Below are 22,852 nucleotides of genomic sequence, written 5' to 3' on the forward strand. Positions count from 1 at the left end.
ACTCCTCGCTTTTACCATTATTTGCATTTTCAAAGTAATAAGACTAATAATATCAATATCCTAGCGGATTTTCAGTCGAGTTTAGTACCCAGAACATAATGTTGGCCCTGTGATAGTGCGCTAGTGCTTGCACATCAACTTTCGTTCTCATTTTTGTTCGCTATGTTAAAATCGTGTACTTTCGCCAGGCATATTTTCTAGAATTTCACCCCTTTAAAAAATCTTTTCTACTTTTTCAGTGCTTTCACAGAGTATTATTATCACCTAACGATCTGTAATTGAGCCTCATTTTGGAACATGTTTCATCGGAGCGATATAGCCACACCATACCAGTACAAACGGTAATACAAGACCACATATCTTTTTTGTAGTATGATTGTACTAATTAACTTGCTTGTGCCACAGCAACACTATCGCCAACTCAACGCCGCTGCACTGAACAGCGGTGAAACCTTTCTGCCACAATTAATTAACGCCACACACAGTTACAACCAATACAAGCAATGACATACTATGTGCATACATATGCATACGTATTTATACTGTTGTTGGTATGTAATTTCGTAAGTGTGTGTCTAAAGCAAAAGGGGTATCTGTTAGCTGCTCAGATATGTATATCAAATGTGCGAGTGTATGTACGTAATTGTTTGATGTGGAGCTTTAATTTATGTGGTGAAAAATATTTTTAAAAAATACTATTTATGCTACTAATACTACCAAATTTGCGATACAGAGCATTGTATTTATACATCTGTGGGCCATGCTCTGTGCCTCACTTCCTCAAATTTGCCGTCAAAGACGACATTTTTTATTGTAATTTTTCGTCTTTGAAATTTTACACGTTTTCTTTACTTTTTCGCGAAATCATAATAATTTTTACATTTCAGGCGAGAGGGCTGCGTTTGTGCTCGTTGAAGCAAATGACAGTTGCGGTAAAAGTTGCCACATTGTTGCTGTTGATGGCTCATGCATAAGTGTTAGACATTTTGTAATATATACATAATTAAAAAGTATATTTATTTATAAATACAGGTCCGTACAATTTTTCATAGTAATATGCTGCCATTATATATATATCTACTCGTATGTAGATAAACACATGCACTTACTTTGTGTGTAAACTTTTGGCATTATGCAAATTATAATTGAGATTTTCCGTCATTATACACTACAGTTATAAATTTAATTCGTTTGTAAATAATTTCTTTGCCCTTAACAAGTATCTTAATTAAAAATATTATTATTTTTTTTATATATTTCAATGTTTTTTGTTTTTTGAATATTACTTACTCTCACTTTTGCTAAAGTATTTAGCCAAGCACTGTATATGCATACATGCACTCATACACATACATACACACATGTAAATCTAGTTTGGCCTTCTTGGCGATTATATGATAATTGCTTGTTGGTAATACACCAGGCAATTATTGCAGGCAAGATTGAATTGAAAATGCTGCTGTACATTAAATTTATAAAAAAAGCAACGCTGCATGCAAATGAGTAACTGTAATATATTCATACCTACATATGTTAGTGCATAAATTAACGTTTATATGAATGTGTGAAATTCCAATTAAAATGTTGCTTAAATCAACGTATTTTGCACTTCATTCGCTATTATTTACTGCACTCCTTTTGTAACACCCTTCAGACTCCCTTCACTTTTCAGCAGTAATTCATACTCAAACATTTTAAATAACTGCAAAATTAAATTTAATTAAAAAATCGTAAAAAATGCCCGGGATGCCATGTAAACATATAATTGTACATACATACACAAGTATATGCACACTTATGTACATGTATTTGACAAATGCCTTCAACGCCCTTGTCTAATTTGCATTTATTAATTTCACTACATAAAGAAACTCAGCTATGCTATTTCCATTTATATATTATATATATATGTGTGTGTGTGCATACGCTCAGATGCAGATTGGTTAAGTTTTGGGTTGCTGTGTGCTCATAAAATCCGCAGGTATCCTAACATGTAAAAAAGGAAATTAATTAATTTATTTTTTTTATAATAAATCAAAGCGATTGCAAAGTTTTCAGAAGGAATTTAGCAACCCTGGTTGCTTTTTATGCTTGTGCTTTGAGGGGTTTCTCTAGTATTCAATACTTAATATCTAATATATTACAGAATTTTAAATATCAAAATTTTATGAAAAAACATTTTTGTTATGAGTGTGTTTATGTGTGTGAGAATGTATATATACATGTCTAGCATATATTTAAGATCTTCATCAAAAGTGAAACAGAAACGACTCGGCTATATACTCGTATATAAGGCTCCAAGTGTTTTTGAGAAAATTATATGTTGTGTACTACGAAGAATATAGCTTTAAGTAGTCATGTTAGAATCACAGCAATGAATATATAAAAGACTTTTAAAGGACGATTGAACCTGAAATCTACAGGTTAGAATTGCCAAGTTAAATGTTTTCTTTTTGGCTTGGACAGTTAAAATTGGCATCTCTCTTAGGAAAATTGCGTTGTAATTTCCAAATCCCGAAATAATGTGTCTCACTAAGGTGTTCCGTATTGGACGCTAATATTTTTACTCAGAGAGTGGGTATAAGTGCATGTATGTGTACTCGTACTTGTCGCAAATGAACGCTTGTTAGATCTAACCACCATCGGCTGGCTTCTCTGCTGCGCGCTTTATTAGCGAGGTTATCATAATTGGAGTCGCTATCGTTCGATCGTTGTTGTTATGTTGTCGCACTATCATAATGGTTTGCAGCGCATTGTGTGCGCAATTTTCTTTTTCAAGTTTTTGTACTCTCGCAACATGTTGCTACAGAGTATAATAATTTTGTTCACCTAAAGGTTGTTTGTATTACCTAAAATGAATCGAGATAGATATGGAATATATATATATATATAAATGATCAATGAATGACGAGACGAGTTGAAGTCCGGGTAACTGTCTGTCTGTCCGTCCGTCCATCGGTGCAAGCGATAACTTGAGTAAAAATTGAGATACCTTGATGAAACTTGGTGCACGTATTCCTTACATGTATTGCAGATGGACGTAATCGAGCCACTGTCACGCCCACAAGACGCCATTAAACGAAAACCTACGCAGCTGTAATTTGGTGCAAGGGATTGCAGTGGTGATTGGCACTTGTGGGTTAAAGATTTTTAAAAAGTAGGCGTGGCCCTGCCCTTTAAATGGTTAAGTGTACATATCTTCCAAACTAACTCTTGAAGCTAACTGAACCAAACTTTCTGAGAAGAAGTCTTTTTAACACTTCTTTAAATACTGTGAAAATGGGGTAAATCAAATAATAACCACGCCTACTCTCCATATAATGGTTATGTTGAAATTTACTAAAAGTGCGACAACTCGCCGAATAAAAGACCAAGAAACATTTAATTTCTTAGCCAGGATGCCGGCGCAGAAATTGGACAATGGGCGTGGCACCGTCCACTTAACTACTGAACCATTTTTAACAAAAATGTGGTGTATGAAGTTATCCAAACCACGCCTACTTCCCACATAACTAACTTTTAAGTTCTATCTGATTCTTTCATTTTACCGGCCACAAATCAAACATAAACGCAGTTATTAGGTAAAACTTTGCACAAATAGTGTTCTCAAAGTATTTAACAAAAAATTGTATAAATCGGACTACAAGTATAACTTTTCAAGGGCCCATACACCAAATATGTGGACGCCAGAGCGTATGGCTGACTTTTTGCCGAAACTATCGGTCAATCTGTGAGATACAAATTAAATTCGGGGAAAATGTTTTTTTGATAATAATGAACCCTTATGCCAAAAATGGGTAAAATCTGGTCAATACTACCCTTAGCCCAAATACGTAATATAAAGTTTTCGAACTTCCGGTCGACTTTATACTGCATTAATCAATCAATATGTTAGAAATCTTAATGAAATTCCGAGAGAAACTCTTTCTAATAACAGCGTATCTTCTTGCCTGTGATTGTAAATAATGCATGCAATACTTCCTACTTTTAATTAAAATATATACGAAATTCTAGTAGATCACTTTACCTTGTGAGAGTATAAAATGTTCGGTTACACCGAAACTCAGACCTTCCTTACTTGTTTCACTTCTGTTTATTTCTTGCAATTATAGTTAATTTTAACCGCCGGTCAGTGCTATTATTTACACACAAACACACATACATACATATGTATTATAAACAGCAGCGTTGCGTATATCTTAGCGTCTCAAATGTGCAACAAAAGCGCAATTGTTGTGATTCGGCGCAGTGCATTGGCCCCTCATCATAGCGCTGATGCTCGCTTCGCCTCTCAACGTTATTTTTATTGTATGTACGAGTATAATATTCAAATAACTGTGGCTACCTGCGCTGTTATCAAATCGTTTATCTTACTTAGTTGAGCGTCAGTAGTTAAATACCAGGCTGCGCATGCGCAAACGCACCGATGCGTGCAGAGCGAAAGAGTCACAGATAATGCAAATAAGAGCACATACTCGTGCACAAATGCTTGTTTATTTGTAGTAAATAAGTATGGTATGTATTTAAAATTGTGATAACATGTAATTGTACAATGACCTCGTTTGTTGCAAATGGCTTTTGTTTGGCTCGGTTAATATTTGGTTATTGTAATAATAAATAAACGACAGTTTTTAAAAATATGATAATGCAGCCGATTTGCAAGATTATAGTATGTGGGCGTTAGAAGGTTGCTGTACCCACTGCCTCCACCGGGAATGAAGTAAACATAGCACCGCCACCATCACATAAACAGAAATGAGCTCCTCACACTTTTAGACTAAAAAATGTGGAGCATCGAATTGGCAGCACTGGTACAAAAAGCGAGAAAAACGGCTTCATTTTCAAAACCGCCTCGTGGTTTATTAGTTACTATTATCATTAAAAATCAAGAGTTGTCTTAATGAATGTATCAACTGTTTTATTTATTTTCTCAACGCATTCAAACTCATTGCACTTTCATTGTCAATAGCAATTTGTTGCAAGTCTAATTTCTGTATGCTTTTAGTGCTTTGAACAACCGTTTCGATGAAGTGCGCACGCGCCCCGCTTCGTTGGGTGTGCCACCTGGACGCGCATGCTCAAGAGCGCCTCAAGCGTAATTCGATACCGAATTCACTTACTTTCCTTTTAGCTTGATATTTTATATACTTTAGTTAATATATTTTCCTACTTGCTGAAATTTATGCTTTCCTTTATCTGGTTTTCAGTCTGTTATTATTGTTGTATCGCCATTGTAATGGAATTAGTTGATAGTAATTATTTGTTTGCTGCTCGCTTGGAGGTGTCCACTTCGATTTTTTTCTGTTTTCTATCGGGCTATTAACGATTGCGTATGCCAAATTAGGAGCGTAACGTCGCTTGACAGCTGAACAATTTTATTGCTCCAATTAAAGTTACATTCATACATATATGGTAAGTACATTGGAACGTACCTACATATGTGTGTATATGAAGATATGTTGTCATTTTCAATTTAAAGAAATGAAAAGTGAAAATTCAAATGGATTTGTACTCAAAGTATCTTGTCATAAAAATTCAAAAATTGTGATGATTCGAAAAAAAATAATTCTTATAAATTTGTATATTCGGTTCCACTGAAAAAGCATAACTGTATTTTCGAAGTGGTTTCACAGATAACGTAGTTAGTTTTGTGCTTTTAGAAATATTAAATTCAGTGGGTTTAAGGCTTTCCCTTAAAATACATTTGACAGTAGCTCTACTCTATGCAGCTTTTTTAGCTCTTTACGACTTATGAAAGCACTTTCTTTGCAACCAACAACCGAGGTTAATTATTAAATGGAAAATGTATGGTAAACAACTCAAATAAATCAAAGCACTAAGTCATATATTAAATATGAGTAACATGTGAGATTTGTTATTGCTTTCTGGTTTTATGATATTTTTATTGCCAGTGCTCTGCATATTGTCAACATTGCTTGGCAGCCCAACTGACACATGCTGAGTGACAACAAAAGGCAAAGCGTTAACAGAGTAGTAAAGTTCAAGCTGGCAAAGCATTTGAAAATTATAAACTATTTGCATTAGAATAACGAGCAGACGTTTTTTTTTTTTTGTTTTTTTGTTTGGCTGGAAATAAATGACACCTGCATTAAAATAGCCGTTCGTCGGCTGTATTGTCACTTTGAGCGGCTATAAAACCATCGTTAGCTCAACTCTGGCGCAAGTCCCGCAAATTTATGGTTATTATTTTTTAGTCTTTTTAAAGTCATTTATGTAGAGGTCAAGAGATCTACACACTTTTATGCTTATTTCTTTTTCACTATTCTTGTTTCTATTTATTTGTAAGAAATTTGGTTTTAAGATTTCTGTTTGTTTTTCCTCCTCATATTTTGCTGCTGCTCGACTGCTGGGCATTGTCAATTTCACCACAATATTTTGACTTAATCACCTGATACAGTTATAATTTGGCATGAAGGTCTTTTTGGCTTTGTGTTGGCAGTTAATTCATTGAAGCCTTTTCTCTAACCAAATAATTTTTATTTTTCTGTCGCGTTTTATGTTGTTGACTTTTTTAATCATTATCTTTTATGTAAATTTTTACGCAATATATATTTGTATATGTATATATATTTAAATAATCCAAGTTCCGAGATTTCCTATGAATGCATAATTATGGTTATATTCATCTTAGAGATTTCAACTAACAGCGTTGCTACTTTTTGTGAAAAGCGAAGTTTTGTAGCAACTTTGGTTTTCTTAATTTTTCTATCACAGAGATGTTATGACTCTCATTTAGGTATTTCTTTTTCATATTTCCAATTATTATCAACTTTAATAGATCCGTGCTTCCACATCGTTCTTCAGTTTTGTATCTTCATTCAAAATTAAAAAAAAAATTAAGAAATCAAAATTTCTTTACAATCACTAAGTCCATGATTAAGCAAGAGTGGGTACATTATTTACATAAAAATTAGATTTTAAACGCGTCAAATTATTGAAATTCTTAGTATTAGGGCTACACTTAAAATGAACGGTGATTACAAAATCGTCTCACTCTAATCATTTCGTTAAAATTTCTCAATTTATTTCCACAATATTTATTAATACACCACTTTAAGTTTTCATATGAATCTTGCCCCGACAAGAGATTGTACTCTAAAACACTGCATAAAGTCAATAAACTTGCTTATGGTGGATTTAAACGCTTTCTAATTAACGTACATATAATATTTCGAGCTTAGATATAAGCAAAACAATTTTTGCTAAATGAAATTATAGAAAAATCATTGAAAATCGCGCATTACTTGCAGTTCACACAATCACGTGTGTGTGAGTGACTTACTGGCAACATATGCACATACATACGCGTATGTAACATGTACGAGTAAAGTAGCACTGTTTGACCGTTTTGTTAAATAGAACTGCATAATAATTGTTGAATTGGAACGACCACAGCGAGTGCTAAATAGAGAAACTTTAACATAACATCTTTATCTGCTCCTAACTCTCACTCAAAGCGTTAATGATAGTCGGCAGTAAATTGGAAAGCCGTTAAAAGGGTCACATGCCATAAATGCAATTATATTTTTCCATAAAACAAGGTTAGCGGCCGATAATTGATGGCAGCAATTAACGTAGTGCCAAAGAGACTACTCGCCATAAGTATTTTTCACGCACACACGCACACTTTTTCTGGTTATAAAACTTAGCTGACGATGTGTGTGCCAGAGATCCATTTACCACCATAAGTATGCAGAAAGATGCCATTTCGCACTTCAATTGCATTTTCAGCATTTTATTTCACAATAATGCTCCATTCGCGACGCTGCCTGTTGCACTCAATAAAACTTCAAAGCCTTTTCAAATAGCTACAATAACAGTAATATTAATAATAAAACACTTGCACGCTTCGGTCAAACCGTAGACAATGATGAATTGCTTGCAGCAAAAATAGGAGAAAAACACACACACGCTAAAACAAAAAACAAAGTGCAACAATTATTCCACACCAACAATACAATGCTGGCAATAAATGCGTGTGGTCATTTTTATTTGCTAATGCATTTCTGCTGTCCCTCTTTGTTGTTGTTGTTGTTGAAATTGTGAAAAGATGCCGCCCCAAACTGGCGAATACATGTGTGTGTCTCACGCAAATATATAATAATAACGCAGTGCCACCAGTGCGATGCAGGTCAAACTTATTAAGAAAACGAGTTGGCATTATGCGACGTTCGACGCATTCAGAGTAAAAAAGTAGTAAAAAAGAAATTACATTAAAATCAACGCCACCAATGACAGCCACCACCTCAGAAAGATCTCAGCCACCGATACGTCGGCTGTCAATTGCAACTTTGAAGTTTGCAAAGTCACAAAATTACATATAAAGTGCATTGAAAAATCTGCTGCTCCAATGTGTGTATGTGTGAGAGAGGTTGCCATCAGTGACAAATGCAGATTGCCGCTTTCTCGCAGCAATCTCTTACAAGATGTTGCGCACAATTGACATACGTAAGCATACAAGTGTTTGCGGATTTGGAAATCTAGACGTCTCCCTGTAGGGTAAACCTAAACTGAATATTGAACAGAAACGAAAAATGTTTCACTGACCGAACGAATTATTCGCAGTGTGCGTATAAACAAGCCCAATCAAACTAAGCTAACCAGAAAATTTTAAGAAAATTGCATTTTTGCAACCAGCAAAGCTCCCCCTAGAGGGTATTCATAAACATACATATATACGCCGCTCCTAACATCTTCATTTGCTCTCTTCACACAGTTTGTTGACTTCGAAATGCTTAAGTTGTCCCCTGTTGTTACGAAGACGTGTTTTGTTGTTTGTTGTTGTTGTCATTGCTTGCTTGTTAAAAACGAATTTATGTTATTTCATCTTAATTAATTATTAATTGCTTGTTTCATAGCTGCAACTATGTATGTACCACGTACTCATTTCAAAGCTATTGTTTTCACTACACGCACATACATACATACACATGTGTGAGTTCGCTTTCCACAAAGATTTCATGCAACAAAGTGGCCGTTCATTTGACTTCCCATTTTTATTTTCTTTATTTGTTTACGTTCCTCTCCTACTCATCCACCTTCTGTAGTTATAGCTAATTGCCGCTTATGGTAAGTTGTGTTATATGGATTTGGAGCTTTTAAGTTCCCCGACATTTCAAAGCAATTGATGCAAGGGGTCAATTAATGAAATCGCTAGAATTTCAAACTTTTGCAAAAGCCGAATTGACAAACAGAGGGAAGCGTTTTTAAATGAACACTAACCAAATATATTTTATCTTAAAAAACTACATTGTAAACATAATTAAATTTTTCCCAAATTAATATAATATGTACGAACATTATTAAGTGGCAACCTTAGAAAACGTATATTATATTTGTACACCTATATAATGCAGTTCTTAATTTGATTGAAGTTGGCAAACATATAACTCTACATAATTTAGTACAACTACAAGTATACCATTTTAATAAATTCATTTAAAAAAGATGGCATCCATAACGCATATTTTCGCACAAATAAATATGATAAAATGTAATTTTACAACTAAAAACAAAATAACTTTAGTATTCTATCTAGACATATGTTCAGAACTAAGTCAAAGACACATGTCATAGCTATTTTGTAGTCTCTTATAAATCAATCAATCTCAGTTTTAATTACGCTCTCTCTATTTATTTTTATAAAGAAAAAAATAGCTGCCAACACTGCACGCATAACTTGTACTATCATATTAAATCATACTTTTCAAGAGATTTTTAAGATCTCAATTTAACCAACAAAAAGAAATGCGAAATATATTGCTGAATATGCGCGTAGTTGTAAAAATCTAGGTTTCTTTGAGGTTGTAAGTCCACAGCAAAACTTTCGAAATAATAAATGATTTCCCAGCAAAAAAATCAAGTCATTAAAGTGTCTAAGCGCTAAAATACTGGCGAAATAAATAACGGTTGTAAAAGCTTTCAAATGCCGTATATGTCAAACTAATTGCTGCCTACGTAAGTTGAGCTTCGAGACATTGATCGGTACTAAATCAGCATTTTATTAGAAATTTGACACGCACTTATTTTCCTAGTGACCAAAGCTAACAATTTTTCCGTTGTATTACCGTTACCATTTAGTGATGTTTACGAAAATCGCCCACGTCAAGTTGCTAGCGATGCTTTGTCTCGATTACGTGAAGTCGTTGTCTTTAAAAAGTTTGTGGGCGCATCAGTGAAGCTGACAGCAAACCACAAAAAAATAAGAAAAAAATAAATTTATATTAATTAATATATTAGAATTAATTAGATGCAATTTGCACCGCATATTTGAGCTGCTCACGCTTTAATAATTTATTTTTTAATTTTTTGTCATTTCCAGATAAATATTGAAAGCGAAACTTGCGGCGTGCACAAGCAATGCAAAGTTAATAAACACCGCAGCTGAGCAAATAACGAAACGTGCATAAATCATAGCAACAACAACAAAAACACGACAAATCACTGGAAATAATCGAAAATCTGACACCTCCGGAGCTGCGGGAAAAATAAAGCAGAGATAAATTAAAATCAAAACAAAAATATTCATAAGAAACCACGCGCCAAAGAGGAAGTTGAATTGTAACCAAAACAAAACTCAACAATAACAAACAAGTGAGCCTTTTATCAACTTTACATGAACGTGAAGTAGCGATAAAAATACAGTTGAAAGATTCTGAACGAATTATACCCATATCAATTTGTGAAATTCATTTGAGCTCTGTGGCACGCGCGTGATTTTTACGATGTTGCACCTACTCGCGCTGGAAAACTAGCAACGCACTTGAAGCCAAAAATATAAAATCAGAAAAGGCGGAATTCTAGAAAGAATTTTTTTAGAAAAATCTATTATCGCTTTGATTTCCGCACACACGCACACACGCACACTCGCGCAGCGCTGTAAACTATTTTCGGCTGAACTTGAAATGCCTACAGAATGTGAGCGCGCGATTGCCAACACGAGCCAGAACGTGCAACAGACGCAACAACAGCCACAGAGAGAAGAGCAACAGCAACAACAAGAGTACGAACATTTGCAAGAGGATCACTTGCAAGCAAAATCAGAAGAAGAAGCAGCGGCAGCACAGCTTGAGTTTTATGACGACATGGAGGACAAAGAGTTGAATGGCGGCAAGATGTCCACCTCCCAGACATCAACTGCGTGCTCAACGAACGGCCACAGCGGCAGCAATCAGGCGAATGGTGTTGGCAAGAAAACGGTAAATTGCATAAACCTACATTCCTACATTTAAAAGTTCTAAGTTTTTATTTTTGCCAAAATTGCTCTAAGGTTCACAATTGAATTATCACTATGTTATTACCACAGCCTTTGGGGTTATATAGAATAATAAGGAAGAGGACGAGTTTGTCCAAAACAAGGTCAGCCATCTAATATTGGAAAAATGTTCAATCTTAATTCCGTCAAATTTTAACTGCTAATTCTGTATAGAAACTATGTATATCGTCTAGAATGTTTACAGTCATGCAGCGGATGGTTTGGAAACCGTTCGGAAAAGCTTAAACTTGTCGAATTTTTTTGATTCAATGTCACTTTCTTTAAATGTTTATTTCACTTACTTTTTGTTTTTTTTTTCGGTAGTGAATCCAAACTTATTTTCGTTGAAAAAGGTTTATCTCTTACTTTCTCTCCCTTTTTCATCCAAATTTCACTTAACTCACTCTCATTTTTATAAGTGTTTTTCAAATATACCGTTATTGGCATTTACTCAGTGCTTGAATATGTAAATGAGACGAAAATTCCAGTTTCTCTTAGGTCTATAATAGTACTTAAAGCTCTCGGCAAAGATATTTTCCCATATTGAGAACGTCGGCTACTGCTTCTAAATCGATTCATTCATGATTTAATGATTTAAAAGTGTTACTGCGGCATTTTGCTTTTCACCAATACCTTAACAATATATTTTGTATTCTATATAGATATATATTATGTTCATACACATATATATTTTTTTACCACACGTCATTAACAGTTATGACAGATTATTGTGAGTCTATCTTCGAGTCTAATGATTTGAAGGGATTAACAGAATATTTAGCAAATTGGCGCTAATATGAAACATTTGACTAAGTGATATGAAAAAGTATCGATCTTGCGGTCGCATTAAGTAGCATTATCGTTTTATAAATATTCGCAAATTTTGCTAGTTGCATTTCTTTCTTTCTCTTTGAGAAACTCAATTTTCACTTGCGGTTGCGATATTAATGTTAATTAGAAATCATTAGCCAATCTTCAAATCAGTCCAGCTCAGAAAAGAACCACAATCAATTTTAGCAATCGGCCGATGCCTTAGATAATGCAAAACCAATATTACGCACAATCATCAGAATGCCTTTAGTCAGTGTTCATGCATGTACCTAAGTTTAAGTGCCACTCTTCCGCCTGTTATCATCTGCTCATCTTGAGCATCAATATCCGCTGGCAACACTGCGCCGAGAAGACAGCATTGCCACGAAGCAGCGCATGCTGAGCAGGAAAGAAGCACTTCAAAAGTCAATAAACCACATTAAAACGGCACATTGAGACGCCCTCACAGCGTAGACCGGCCGACAGACTTGCCGCAGAAATTCACCTAGCTGCTCAGACGTGTATGAGTGTAACAATTCCTGTTAATATGTTCCCAATAGGAAAATCAGCTCTGTGTTCAAATATATTTTTCATTCAATAATAAATTCGAAAATGTCTGCCAAGGTAGAGGCTAGAAATGCACACCGTTCTACCAGTATTTTTTAATCACAGTTATTAACGCTTAAACTCAATGTTGACCGACTTTCTGGTAATATCAAGTTTATTTGTTTACTGGGCCACGTCTATATTATAATAATATTTGATAGGAAATCATTACATTTCACTTCTGTGCTCTTCAATCACTACGCAAGAAATCGTTTGACATCTAAGACCATTTAACGATAGCTTACATTCGTTTTGCTAGAGTGAACGTTTATGGAAGTACATAGTCACCTGCAATTTTAAAATTATTTATTTCGAGATTCCTACGAGTGAAGTATTCAATTCTAATCATACCAGTTTTCTTTTGAGAAGGGCGGGTCATTTGATTTGATTTGATAGCTTACATTCGTTTTGCTAGAGTGAACGTTTATGGAAGTACATAGTCACCTGCAATTTTAAAATTATTTATTTCGAGATTCCTACGAGTGAAGTATTCAATTCTAATCATACCAGTTTTCTTTTGAGAAGGGTGGGTCATTTGATCTATTGTGTGGTTTTTCTGGAGGGCGATTTCAAGCGCCTATTCGTGCGCTGGAATATGCACTCTGCCATTATAACCGTTATAAACATAAGTCACCATTTGGGCGCATTATTTCACTACGCAATTCTCTTTATTACGTTTTTGCTCAGTTCATTAACCATGTATTGCACACCTAAATAGACGAGCTAGCATCCACGTCGAACGCATTTCAAAACGGGGTGTAGAAAATTGAAAACGGGTGACATGTTATATAAAGAGTACCATATGAACTTAAAAAGTGGAACGAACATTTCTTATATTGAACAATTGAACAATCAAGAGCCCATCGAAGGGTTAAAGCTTACCCACACATACTTATTTCAAGTCATTTGAAGCAGATAAAACACCAACCAACCCGTCAGCAAAATGTTAAACACCCTTCTGTCAATGAGGCGTTAAAAACCACACAGCCACATATTATAACAGTAAATTGTCGACAATACTGAATACACGGGTCAAAGTGCACTTGAAGGTAACAATGGGCCAAGCATTTGCACTGAAGTGGAAGGTGATCGAAGTGATGTCGGAAACAAATGAAATCTCCACACATTTCCAAGCGGATTAAAAAATAACACACGAAAAATAACAACAAATATATGAAAAGATTATATTTTATTTATTATTGCATTATTAATAAGTAGACACGCGTCAGACCCTACAACACGTTCTGCCAATAAAAAATGCAAATCACCCTGGAAAAAGTGCCGCAGCACCTACGCGCTAAGCTGTCACATACACATCTACCCCTTTTCATAAACTTCGCTGTGGCGCACCTCCTACGAGGCTAGACTACAGAATTGTCACAGAGATGCAAATGCACAATATTCTAGGTCAATTATAAAAACACGCCAGTTGCCCATTAACATTTCAATTTTATTTGAGTTTCATTGAAAATATCCCTACATATAAAATGTATTTGTATTTGTTCATATATTTTACAGTCCATAATATCGCCGGATCCCACTTCATATGTGACCAAAGCGCGCGTCACACGCCCCACACCACCGCCACCGTCCTACAACCCGATGCAATTTGTGCAGATCAAACCATGCAATCTCTACCAAACCGCACAGGAGCAGCTAAAGAAGGCTGAAGAAGTGAAAAAGATTAAGGAGATTAAAAAAGAAGAGCCCGAGGATTGGCAGAATGTAAGTAGACACTATCATAAACTTCAATTGGATAAGCTAAGCTTAGATTATATGTATTGCAATGCTGCTAAAACAAAAATTAAATGATAATATTTGATAAAATAATTCAAATCGTTTTTCAGTTTTTATTGCGTCAAGAAGAGTTTAAGTTTTTAATGATCATTGAAGCCAGTTGCATGTCAAATAAACCCCTAAAAATTACCCATTAAATGTTTTGCTGAAAATATTACTGCGATATTCTGTTCTAATTGTTAGCGCCTAATCGACCGGAAACTACTGGCAAGCGAACTGATCAACTCGTTGCTGCTTTGTAAATTTCCGTCAATCAGCAAAGTCAACTCAATAATTTTCTGTTAAAAATATCAAAATTTTCACGAATATTGTTACAACCAAATTTGTTGTTTTGAACGCAATAAAATAAAATGAGAAAATAAAATTGCAGCAGCAAACTAAATGTGGGTGTGTATAATTTAAAATTCGCTAGCGAAAATCGCATTCGTGTAATCGCATATTGTGTAATTACGCAGAGCTCTGCATTTGCCGCGCTATTTTTCATTTTTTTTATAATATTATATATTTTCTGTATCTGTTTAAGGCAAAACTAGATAAATATTGCTAATAAAAATTGAAAGGCAGCCGACGGAGACAGAGCAAGCAGCGAAATCTTAAGCGCGAATCGTGACAAATTTTCGAAAACAGCAGACAAATACGCACAGAACGGCGATAAATGGCGGCAATACGAATGTTGAGCGTGCAAGCTTTTCTCTTGTTTGTCAACGTCTTTTCTGCCTGTATCATTGGCACATTTACGCTAAACGCGTCTATGCAAAACGTTTTGAATGCGAACGGCATTAGGCCCATTTGAGCAACTGTTATCGCCATCGAAATTTGGTCGATTCTGTTGCTGCGCGAGTAACAATTACTCAACACTAGCGCTTGCGCTTGCCCCGTTTGCTGCGAGTATTGCATGTTGCAGCAGCATGAAAAATTCCGCTCAGGTATCAAAAGCTCGTAATTTGTGCCTCTGTCCAGCTGAAATGCTCCGTACTTTCGTGTTCGTACTTGTGTTTCCGACTGCATGTGTATGTGTGTTGGCATTTGTGCTTGTTACATTTTTCACTGGGGCGGGGTTAACATACTGGCGCAGACATTTCTATGCTGCCAATATGGCAATTGCTGTTGTTTTTGTTTGCTCACATTTATTGCAGTGGTTATGCAACTTTGCTACACAGTGCTTGCGCTAAACGTGGTAAATGCAAATTTTACCAAATCACACACGCACACACATGTAAATGTGCATTGCAATTGCGCAAAGTACCAAGCAATGTATTTAGTAGTCATACTTCGCGCCATTTGAGTTTTGTATTTACTTTCTTTCTTTTGTTGGTCTTTTTCAGCAGTTGTCACCTCAAGTGATTATTTAATCCAGTTTTTGGCATTTTTTGCTTATTTACTTAAATGTCTGCTGTTTACATGCACAACATCTGCAAGTCAATTGTCAAAAAGCAGCAAAATTAGTTATTGTAGCTCATTAGCCGTACATATTATATAAGTATATTCATACATATTTATTCCCATCCGTTTATGGGAAGACTTACGCAATCGTCATTAATAGTCAGGCCCAGCGTCACTTTGTGTTGTCATCGTTTATTTTCACAGGGTAATAAAACAAATTACGGTTTTCGAGCTTAATTTATTTTTAGCGCAAGTAACAAGCGTCCACAAATGCTTGTATCAAGGATTGAATCCTGTTAGTGTATTCGACGCAAGTCTTTTAAATACTTCACACCATACTTCGAATCGATGTGGTCTTAGAGAGCGACGTATCAACCAAACAAATTAGAAAAGAGATAGTGTGAGATCCTTTAAAGATGCTCCGCCACTAACTAAGACCTGCATTTAATGCCAACAATTCACTAACATCAAACATGTTTTTAATAGCGATCTTCCCTCGATAGGCAAACCTCCGATTGCATTTATATTTTGAGAAATATTATCCCTTTGGAAGCGCCTTACAACTAAAATACTCATCTCTTCATACTTGTAGATGAAGCGCCTAACCACAAATGGCGCTATAATTATTTTTGTTTCGTTCAGTATACATAATCTTATGCTCTGATCCATAACACTGTATAACACTCGGCTGAGTATTGGAGCAAACCAAATTTTTCCCAGAGATTGAGTTCTGTAAAAAAATAGCTCTCCCGTTTTGCACCAGCTATGTTTCGGTCAAGCTTATATGATAGCTGCTATTGGACTCCAACTTTGAAAGAAATACAAATTTTATATTTCAAAAATACTATCCTAAGGTTGAAATCTTAATATTATGATACATTAAATTACATTAATTTTAATTATATTACTTTAATTTCTTTTCTTCTGCTCAACCAAATTACTGTCCTTCGACCGGCAACAATTGACCTACATATGTATATATAACAAATGTGCTCATGAATTTTAGTTTCTTTTCGTTTAATGAGTTCATATTGTTCACGAAATCCATCAAATCTGTTATAATAGTTTATTGAAGATTTGAGTAAACACAAATTGAAAGTCATTCTCGCATTCCGATACCTTCTTATCGCTTTATTATTATAATTTTCACGATTTTTCCACCGTTTGTCTCCTCTTTTCACTTTTCTGCTTGTAATCACACGTTTCGCAGCTACTGGTTAGGTATTAGTTATGCGTGTGAAAATCAATTAATACGCGCTCTGCATTGTTTGTTCGATTGGTCAATTGGTCCGTTTAGGCTTTGGCGTGCTGACTCGGCTAACTTGACTAGCTTGGCTTACCCAATGCGCTTAGACGGAGTTAGTGCATGCATGTATGTATGAGTATATATGCTTGGTCAAAATGAATTGCGACTTGTGTACATTTGTAATCGACTTCAGTAAATTGTTTGATTTGACCAACTGGTGGGAAAGGAAGTCGTTATCGGCCAAATCGATGCAAACACACTTAAAGTTGTTGCATAAGTCTACTGCAGTGTTTTTTTACTAATTTTTCATTGCATATATGTTGTTATTGTTTCAAATTGCTTATGTTTTATTATATATATTTTATTATTTATAGTTTGGCATTAGCAGCTTATTGTTGTCTTTCCCTCTTTGGTGTAAACTCTACTAGTTTAAACATTGATACTATTTTGTATGTTCTTTTGTCAAAAATTAAAATTATTGCTTTCATTTTGAACTTACAGAATTTGGATAATTGGAAATCGTCACGTAGAAAACGTGTCGAACACATCATCGATCGAGTTGTGGAAGTAAAAAAACTCGAATTGGAAGAACACGACCGGACACGAAGAAAATCGAAGACGTTCTCCGAAATGATCGAAGAAAGGTGAGAAATATTGAAATAGGAAAGAATATAATTATGTGGCTTGCTCGCCAAAAATTGACTTTAAAGATAGATATTCCAAGCACAATATTTTAGAAAACTGTTCTAGCACTATTTTTATATGCATATATTACTTACAACAACAAATGCCATTTTCATTACAGAGGTGAACGTGGTTGTCGTGGTCGCGCAAAATTGGCCACGTTAGCCGTTTACAATGAAGACGAATCGAATGACCTGAGCGACCTTGGCATTGGCACCAGCAGCGCCAGCGGCAAGAGCAGCCAATCGGAGGATTACGACAACAACAGTGTACTGGTAAGTTTTATGAAGAATAAACTATTCATTAAACGAGTTTAGGACTGCATTCAGGCAAATTACAAGCGACAAGTACTCAATCGCATTGATGCTTGAGCAAATGAGATGCAAATCTGAAATGCCCCTAGCCATCAAAAAAAATATTTGATTCACAAGAATAGCTTGGCGTTGTTTTCGGTTTTCCTGCAAGCTCTGTTTTACATTTGGAGTGTGTTTTCGTGAATATTTCTTTTCTAAATTTATTATGGAGCATTCTCACTGCCTTAACAATGAACATGGAATTGGGTCAGTGCTGAAAAAGCGTTAATTATCTTTACTTCACACATATTTTATAGCACACACACACATACAGCTGAATATAAACCGGAAGTTATGCTCAAAGTTAAATTAGCAGCAGCTTTGTTTGTCCAACTGTGCCAGAGCCTCATTAGCCAATCGTTAATTTTTCTGCTTCTCCGGTTTCTTGTTATTGTGGTCGCTAACTACTCTCCTAACTTTACAGTCACAACTGCCTAATTTTAGCAAACTTTTTACACAAATGTGCCCGTGAGCCGCTGACATGTTGACGTTTCCTATTGCACTTTTAGGGCGTTTACTTTGAGCACAATTAGCCGCTAGATATACAAGAGAAATATTGAAATAGGAAAGAAAGGCAAGTTATATTAAGTTTCTAAACTATTATTTCGAGCAGTAATAACGTTCTTAAAGCTAAACTTCTCAACATAAACCTAGACGTTGATTTTAAAATATTCCCAGGCACATAAAATATGTTGGCACAAGTCATTCAGGGCTTGAGACTCTAAACCAAAACAAACTAAAGATGTATTTTTGATATAAAATTTATGTCGCGCAAATTCCTCATCGCTGAGTTAAACGTATATATCAAGATTCCTCTCTTAAGAAAGGGTGATGTTTATGAGATATATATACCTATATATATTTTTTTTTTTTGATTTTTTTAATACATTGTCAATAAACTAACCATGAGGGCATTCTTCGGTTATCATGGTGGCTCGTCACATCTCCGCTCTATGGCCATATCGTAATTTTATGATGGCAAATAATTTTTTGTCGTTTATTGACTGATCGTTTACAAGGGCACCGGCGAACTGCACAGTTTATAAACAATAGCTGATATCAAAAGTCAAATACAGCAAAATTGAATTAGTCACAATATTCTTAAACAATATCCCGTCCGTCAAACAAATAATCACCAATAAACGTATGAGGCATTGCGACAGCAGGTATATCAATTGAAATCAAAACGAAAGCGTAAAATCAATTAAATTGCTGAAACGTATTCGAACATTTTGCTTCTCCAATTTACATATAGGTATATACATACATATGTATACCCTGCCTTTTCCCTTGTTTTTTTCAGTACCAAATTCTGTGTACTTTTATATTGTTCGAAATTCGTTTCGTGCGCTTGCTGAACATTTGTTCTGACGGATCTTTTGTTATTCGCAATAGTTGAGAGCATGTCGATCAGCTTAACGAACAATGCTCACGTTCTACATGACATCGTTGAGAGCAGTCGTGATACTACTACAACAACTACAGCATTACACATTAATTTAGAAACTGCGTAAATACTCGTGGAAGTTTTAAAGAAACACAAAAAAGAATTTAACGATCACCAGCATCACAGCTCCACGCCAGATGCTCCAATCTGTTTTGAACAACTTTATAATTGTCTATTCAAACTGTATCCCTGTTAACGGCAGCTAATAACCCATTGATCGTGCGAAGAACACTTGGGGGTCGCACTTGAGTTATATGCCATGAAAAGATATTAGATGACATAAAGAGTATCCCCTCTCCATATAATGGATACTGGAGAAAGTATAGATTTTTAACAAAACCAAGAATTAAAAAAGCTTTGAGTGTTGCTTTCTTAGGCTACATAATAAATTTATGTTTTCTTTAAATTCGACTAAATCTGTACTTATATTATATTTTCATCTACAGAGCGACAACGCCGAACTCGACAAAGCCATATTTGAGAACAACCAAAAACCCAGTGGCATCCCCGCGCGCGAATACATCTCCTCTCCCGGCTACGATACCTCCTCCAGCACCGCGCCAGGCAGTTCTCCCGATCCATGCGAATACACTTATGAGGGCGCCATTCAAGACTACAAGCAACGCGTTTCGCGCGCCAGCGGCGGCAGTGCTTTAGCCAATTTCAAGCTCCATAACGCCAATACAAACCCGGCGTTAATATCCAAAAGCAACTCTTCGAAAGAAAATACCCCGGAATGCAGCAATACAGCGCCGAACGATACTTACCCCACACGTCGCGGCAGTAAAATCGAGGATCGCCTAATCGGCTTCGAAGTTACTTCACCCAGTGATAGTCAAGAGGGTTTGGAGAAAAAAGTTGATGTACCAAAAATCGATATTTCGAAGCGTAAAGAGATTTTCGAAAATCAAAATGCCAATTCAGAACCAAAGTCGCTGGTGGGCAATAGTAGCGCTGGCACCGTAGCAGTGCCACGCGTTACACTGCGTGATCGCTTCAAGTTGGACGAGAGTGTGTCTAATAATGGCGAGGTACAAGACTCCACATTGAAGCGTGAAGTTAAACGCCTATCAGGCGACATCACAAGCATACGATCGCGTATGCAAAGCCTAGAGCAACAGCAAAATTTAGTCAATTCTACGAATGGTGGCAGTGCCGGTAAGGCACCCAGCGCAAAATTAGTCGACATACCAGTGCCACCATTGAAGGATCGTCTGTCTAGTTTACAAAATGCTGTAACCAAAGAAGAGGTGAAAAAGGCGCCAGTAGCACTTGTCGATGCCCGCCAGCTGGAGATAATGAAGAACGAAGAGGAAGAACGACGCATGAAACTAATTGGGAATGAGAAGAAAGCCGTGCAGGAAATAAGCAATAGAGAGAAGGAAGAAGTAAGTGCGCCCGGATACCAAACCACGATGACACAACATGTGGTGGTTAAAATCGATGCGCCCGAGGAGGATGTCGATCGTGACGACAGCGGTATTCACACCGCCGAAGGCGAAATCGAAGCGAAGGAAATTTCCGAGCAGGAAGAACAACTAAATGCGGCTATTGCAGCGTTGGCACTGGAGGAGCAACAGCTAACCGAAGCAGCAAATGCAGTGAACCAAATAGAAGCGGAATTTGCCGAGCTATCCACCAGCGCAGTGAACGCCATCGCCAGCAGCCTGAACACAGTGTCCACCACAAAAACAACTAACGAACAGCCATGCGAAATGGAATTTAGTGTAAGTTCTACTAACAAATCATTGCTTGAACCCTCTATATCTAGTAGTGTAAAAAGTAGTTTTGAAAATACTATTGATGATAATGGTAATCGTAGTTTTGGTGAACAAGTAGCTAATATTGAAAAAGAACAGCAGAAAATAAATAACTTAATTGATTCTAAAGCTGAACAGGAGGTGTCGGGTAATACTTTAACAGTTGCTACGCCTTCTACTTTGCAAAGAAAGCCTTCGAACGAGATGGTGCACGCGCGTAATCTGCTGCGTATGTTCAAAGAGACCTTTAAGAGCGACATTGAATTAGACGAAGCACAAGAGCATGAAGTGAAGCCAATCTCTGAGTTCCCCATGTGCAGTGGTGCAATACCTAAAGTTCGACCACCCACAGAAATTGAAGCCCCACTTTCACCAAAACCGATGCAAATTTCAAAGGCAATCGACCGTGCACAAACACCCACCGCATTCACTGTGGGCGATGATGCTCCCATTAGTACGCAAATATTTCAGTCTTCAACCGTAGCCCCTTCGATTGTATCACCACATTCTCCTTTACCCTTCACCCATGGCGCTTCGCCGATCACTATACCGCAAACACCACCATCTGCGTCGGCAGCACGCGCACCAACACCCCCACCACGTTCTTCACCGAGCGTGCTTATATCTAACGGTTTCTCCATGATACCACGTGCTGTTAATCCAATTGGCAAGCCCCCTATGTCACCAAAGTCGGTCCGTTACAATATCAAGAGTCCCATTAACAGTCCACCTCCCGTACGCAAATCACCCGACGATAGTCCGTTTAGCATCAATGGTCGTGTTGAAATATTCAACTCGAAGAATATGAACAGCAACCCAACCGGGAAACCTCCGACGCCAACAATGATGGCAAAAAAATCATACGTGCCACATTATGGTGCAACAACAACACCGCCAACATCACCACAACTCGGTCGGTCGCCCTCGCCCATGAATTTTACGCATTATGGCGGTATTGAGTTTCCCAAGCACCAACAACGGCAACAGTCGCATACAACAGTGACCGCATTGCCCGAGACCGGTGAAGCGATGCCAGTTTCTAATCAAAAAATGCAAACAACAGCTGCGTTAAATGAGATGAAATCAATTCCAAGCGCGCATGCAGTCAATGAACCTTCGCATGAAGTCCGACAAGCAGATGTGACAACTGTGCCATATAAATCACAACAACAGCAACAAGATCACACTGAAGTTATTATGTGTGCACCGCCAGTAACCATCTTGAATCCGGACGAGCTGCCGAAACCCAACACCGTTAAATCGCTTTCCAATTGCTTCTCGCAAGATGTGGCATCTAATCAGCAAGTCGGTAAGATGACACCACCACTCCCGGGGCCGAAGCCTTTGCCACGCAGTCGCATACCGCAAACGCCACCACAGTCGCCCACACCAGCAAAAAGAAATTTCTTCAACTCACCCACAAGCAGGGAAACTACTGCAGTGGTGAAAGAGGCAACAAAAGCAAATAGTAGATTAGAGCAGGAACCGCAA

General features: G+C 36.7%; 1 protein-coding gene across 12 annotated transcripts in view; it reads left to right on the top strand.

Annotated features, from left to right (window-relative positions):
• Window positions 1-22,852, top strand: part of smash (smallish) — a 118,412-nt gene that overhangs the window by 79,660 nt on the left and 15,900 nt on the right. For 9 of the 12 annotated variants that reach the window (XM_070112847.1, XM_070112848.1, XM_070112840.1 and 6 more), the window contains 5 exons: window positions 10,343-11,219; window positions 14,210-14,416; window positions 17,619-17,761; window positions 17,923-18,076; window positions 20,048-21,328. In XM_070112847.1, coding sequence (XP_069968948.1) covers window positions 10,926-11,219; window positions 14,210-14,416; window positions 17,619-17,761; window positions 17,923-18,076; window positions 20,048-21,328 — 2,079 coding nt within the window. In that variant the 5' untranslated portion in view covers window positions 10,343-10,925. Of the gene's footprint in view, window positions 1-239; window positions 342-10,342; window positions 11,220-14,209; window positions 14,417-14,635; window positions 14,876-17,618; window positions 17,762-17,922; window positions 18,077-20,047; window positions 21,329-22,852 lie in introns of those variants that run through there. The other 3 variants (XM_070112841.1, XM_070112849.1, XM_070112850.1) reach the window with 3 other exon arrangements.

This window comes from Bactrocera oleae, chromosome 2 (assembly GCF_042242935.1).
Source record: "Bactrocera oleae isolate idBacOlea1 chromosome 2, idBacOlea1, whole genome shotgun sequence".
Lineage (NCBI taxonomy): Eukaryota > Metazoa > Arthropoda > Insecta > Diptera > Tephritidae > Bactrocera > Bactrocera oleae.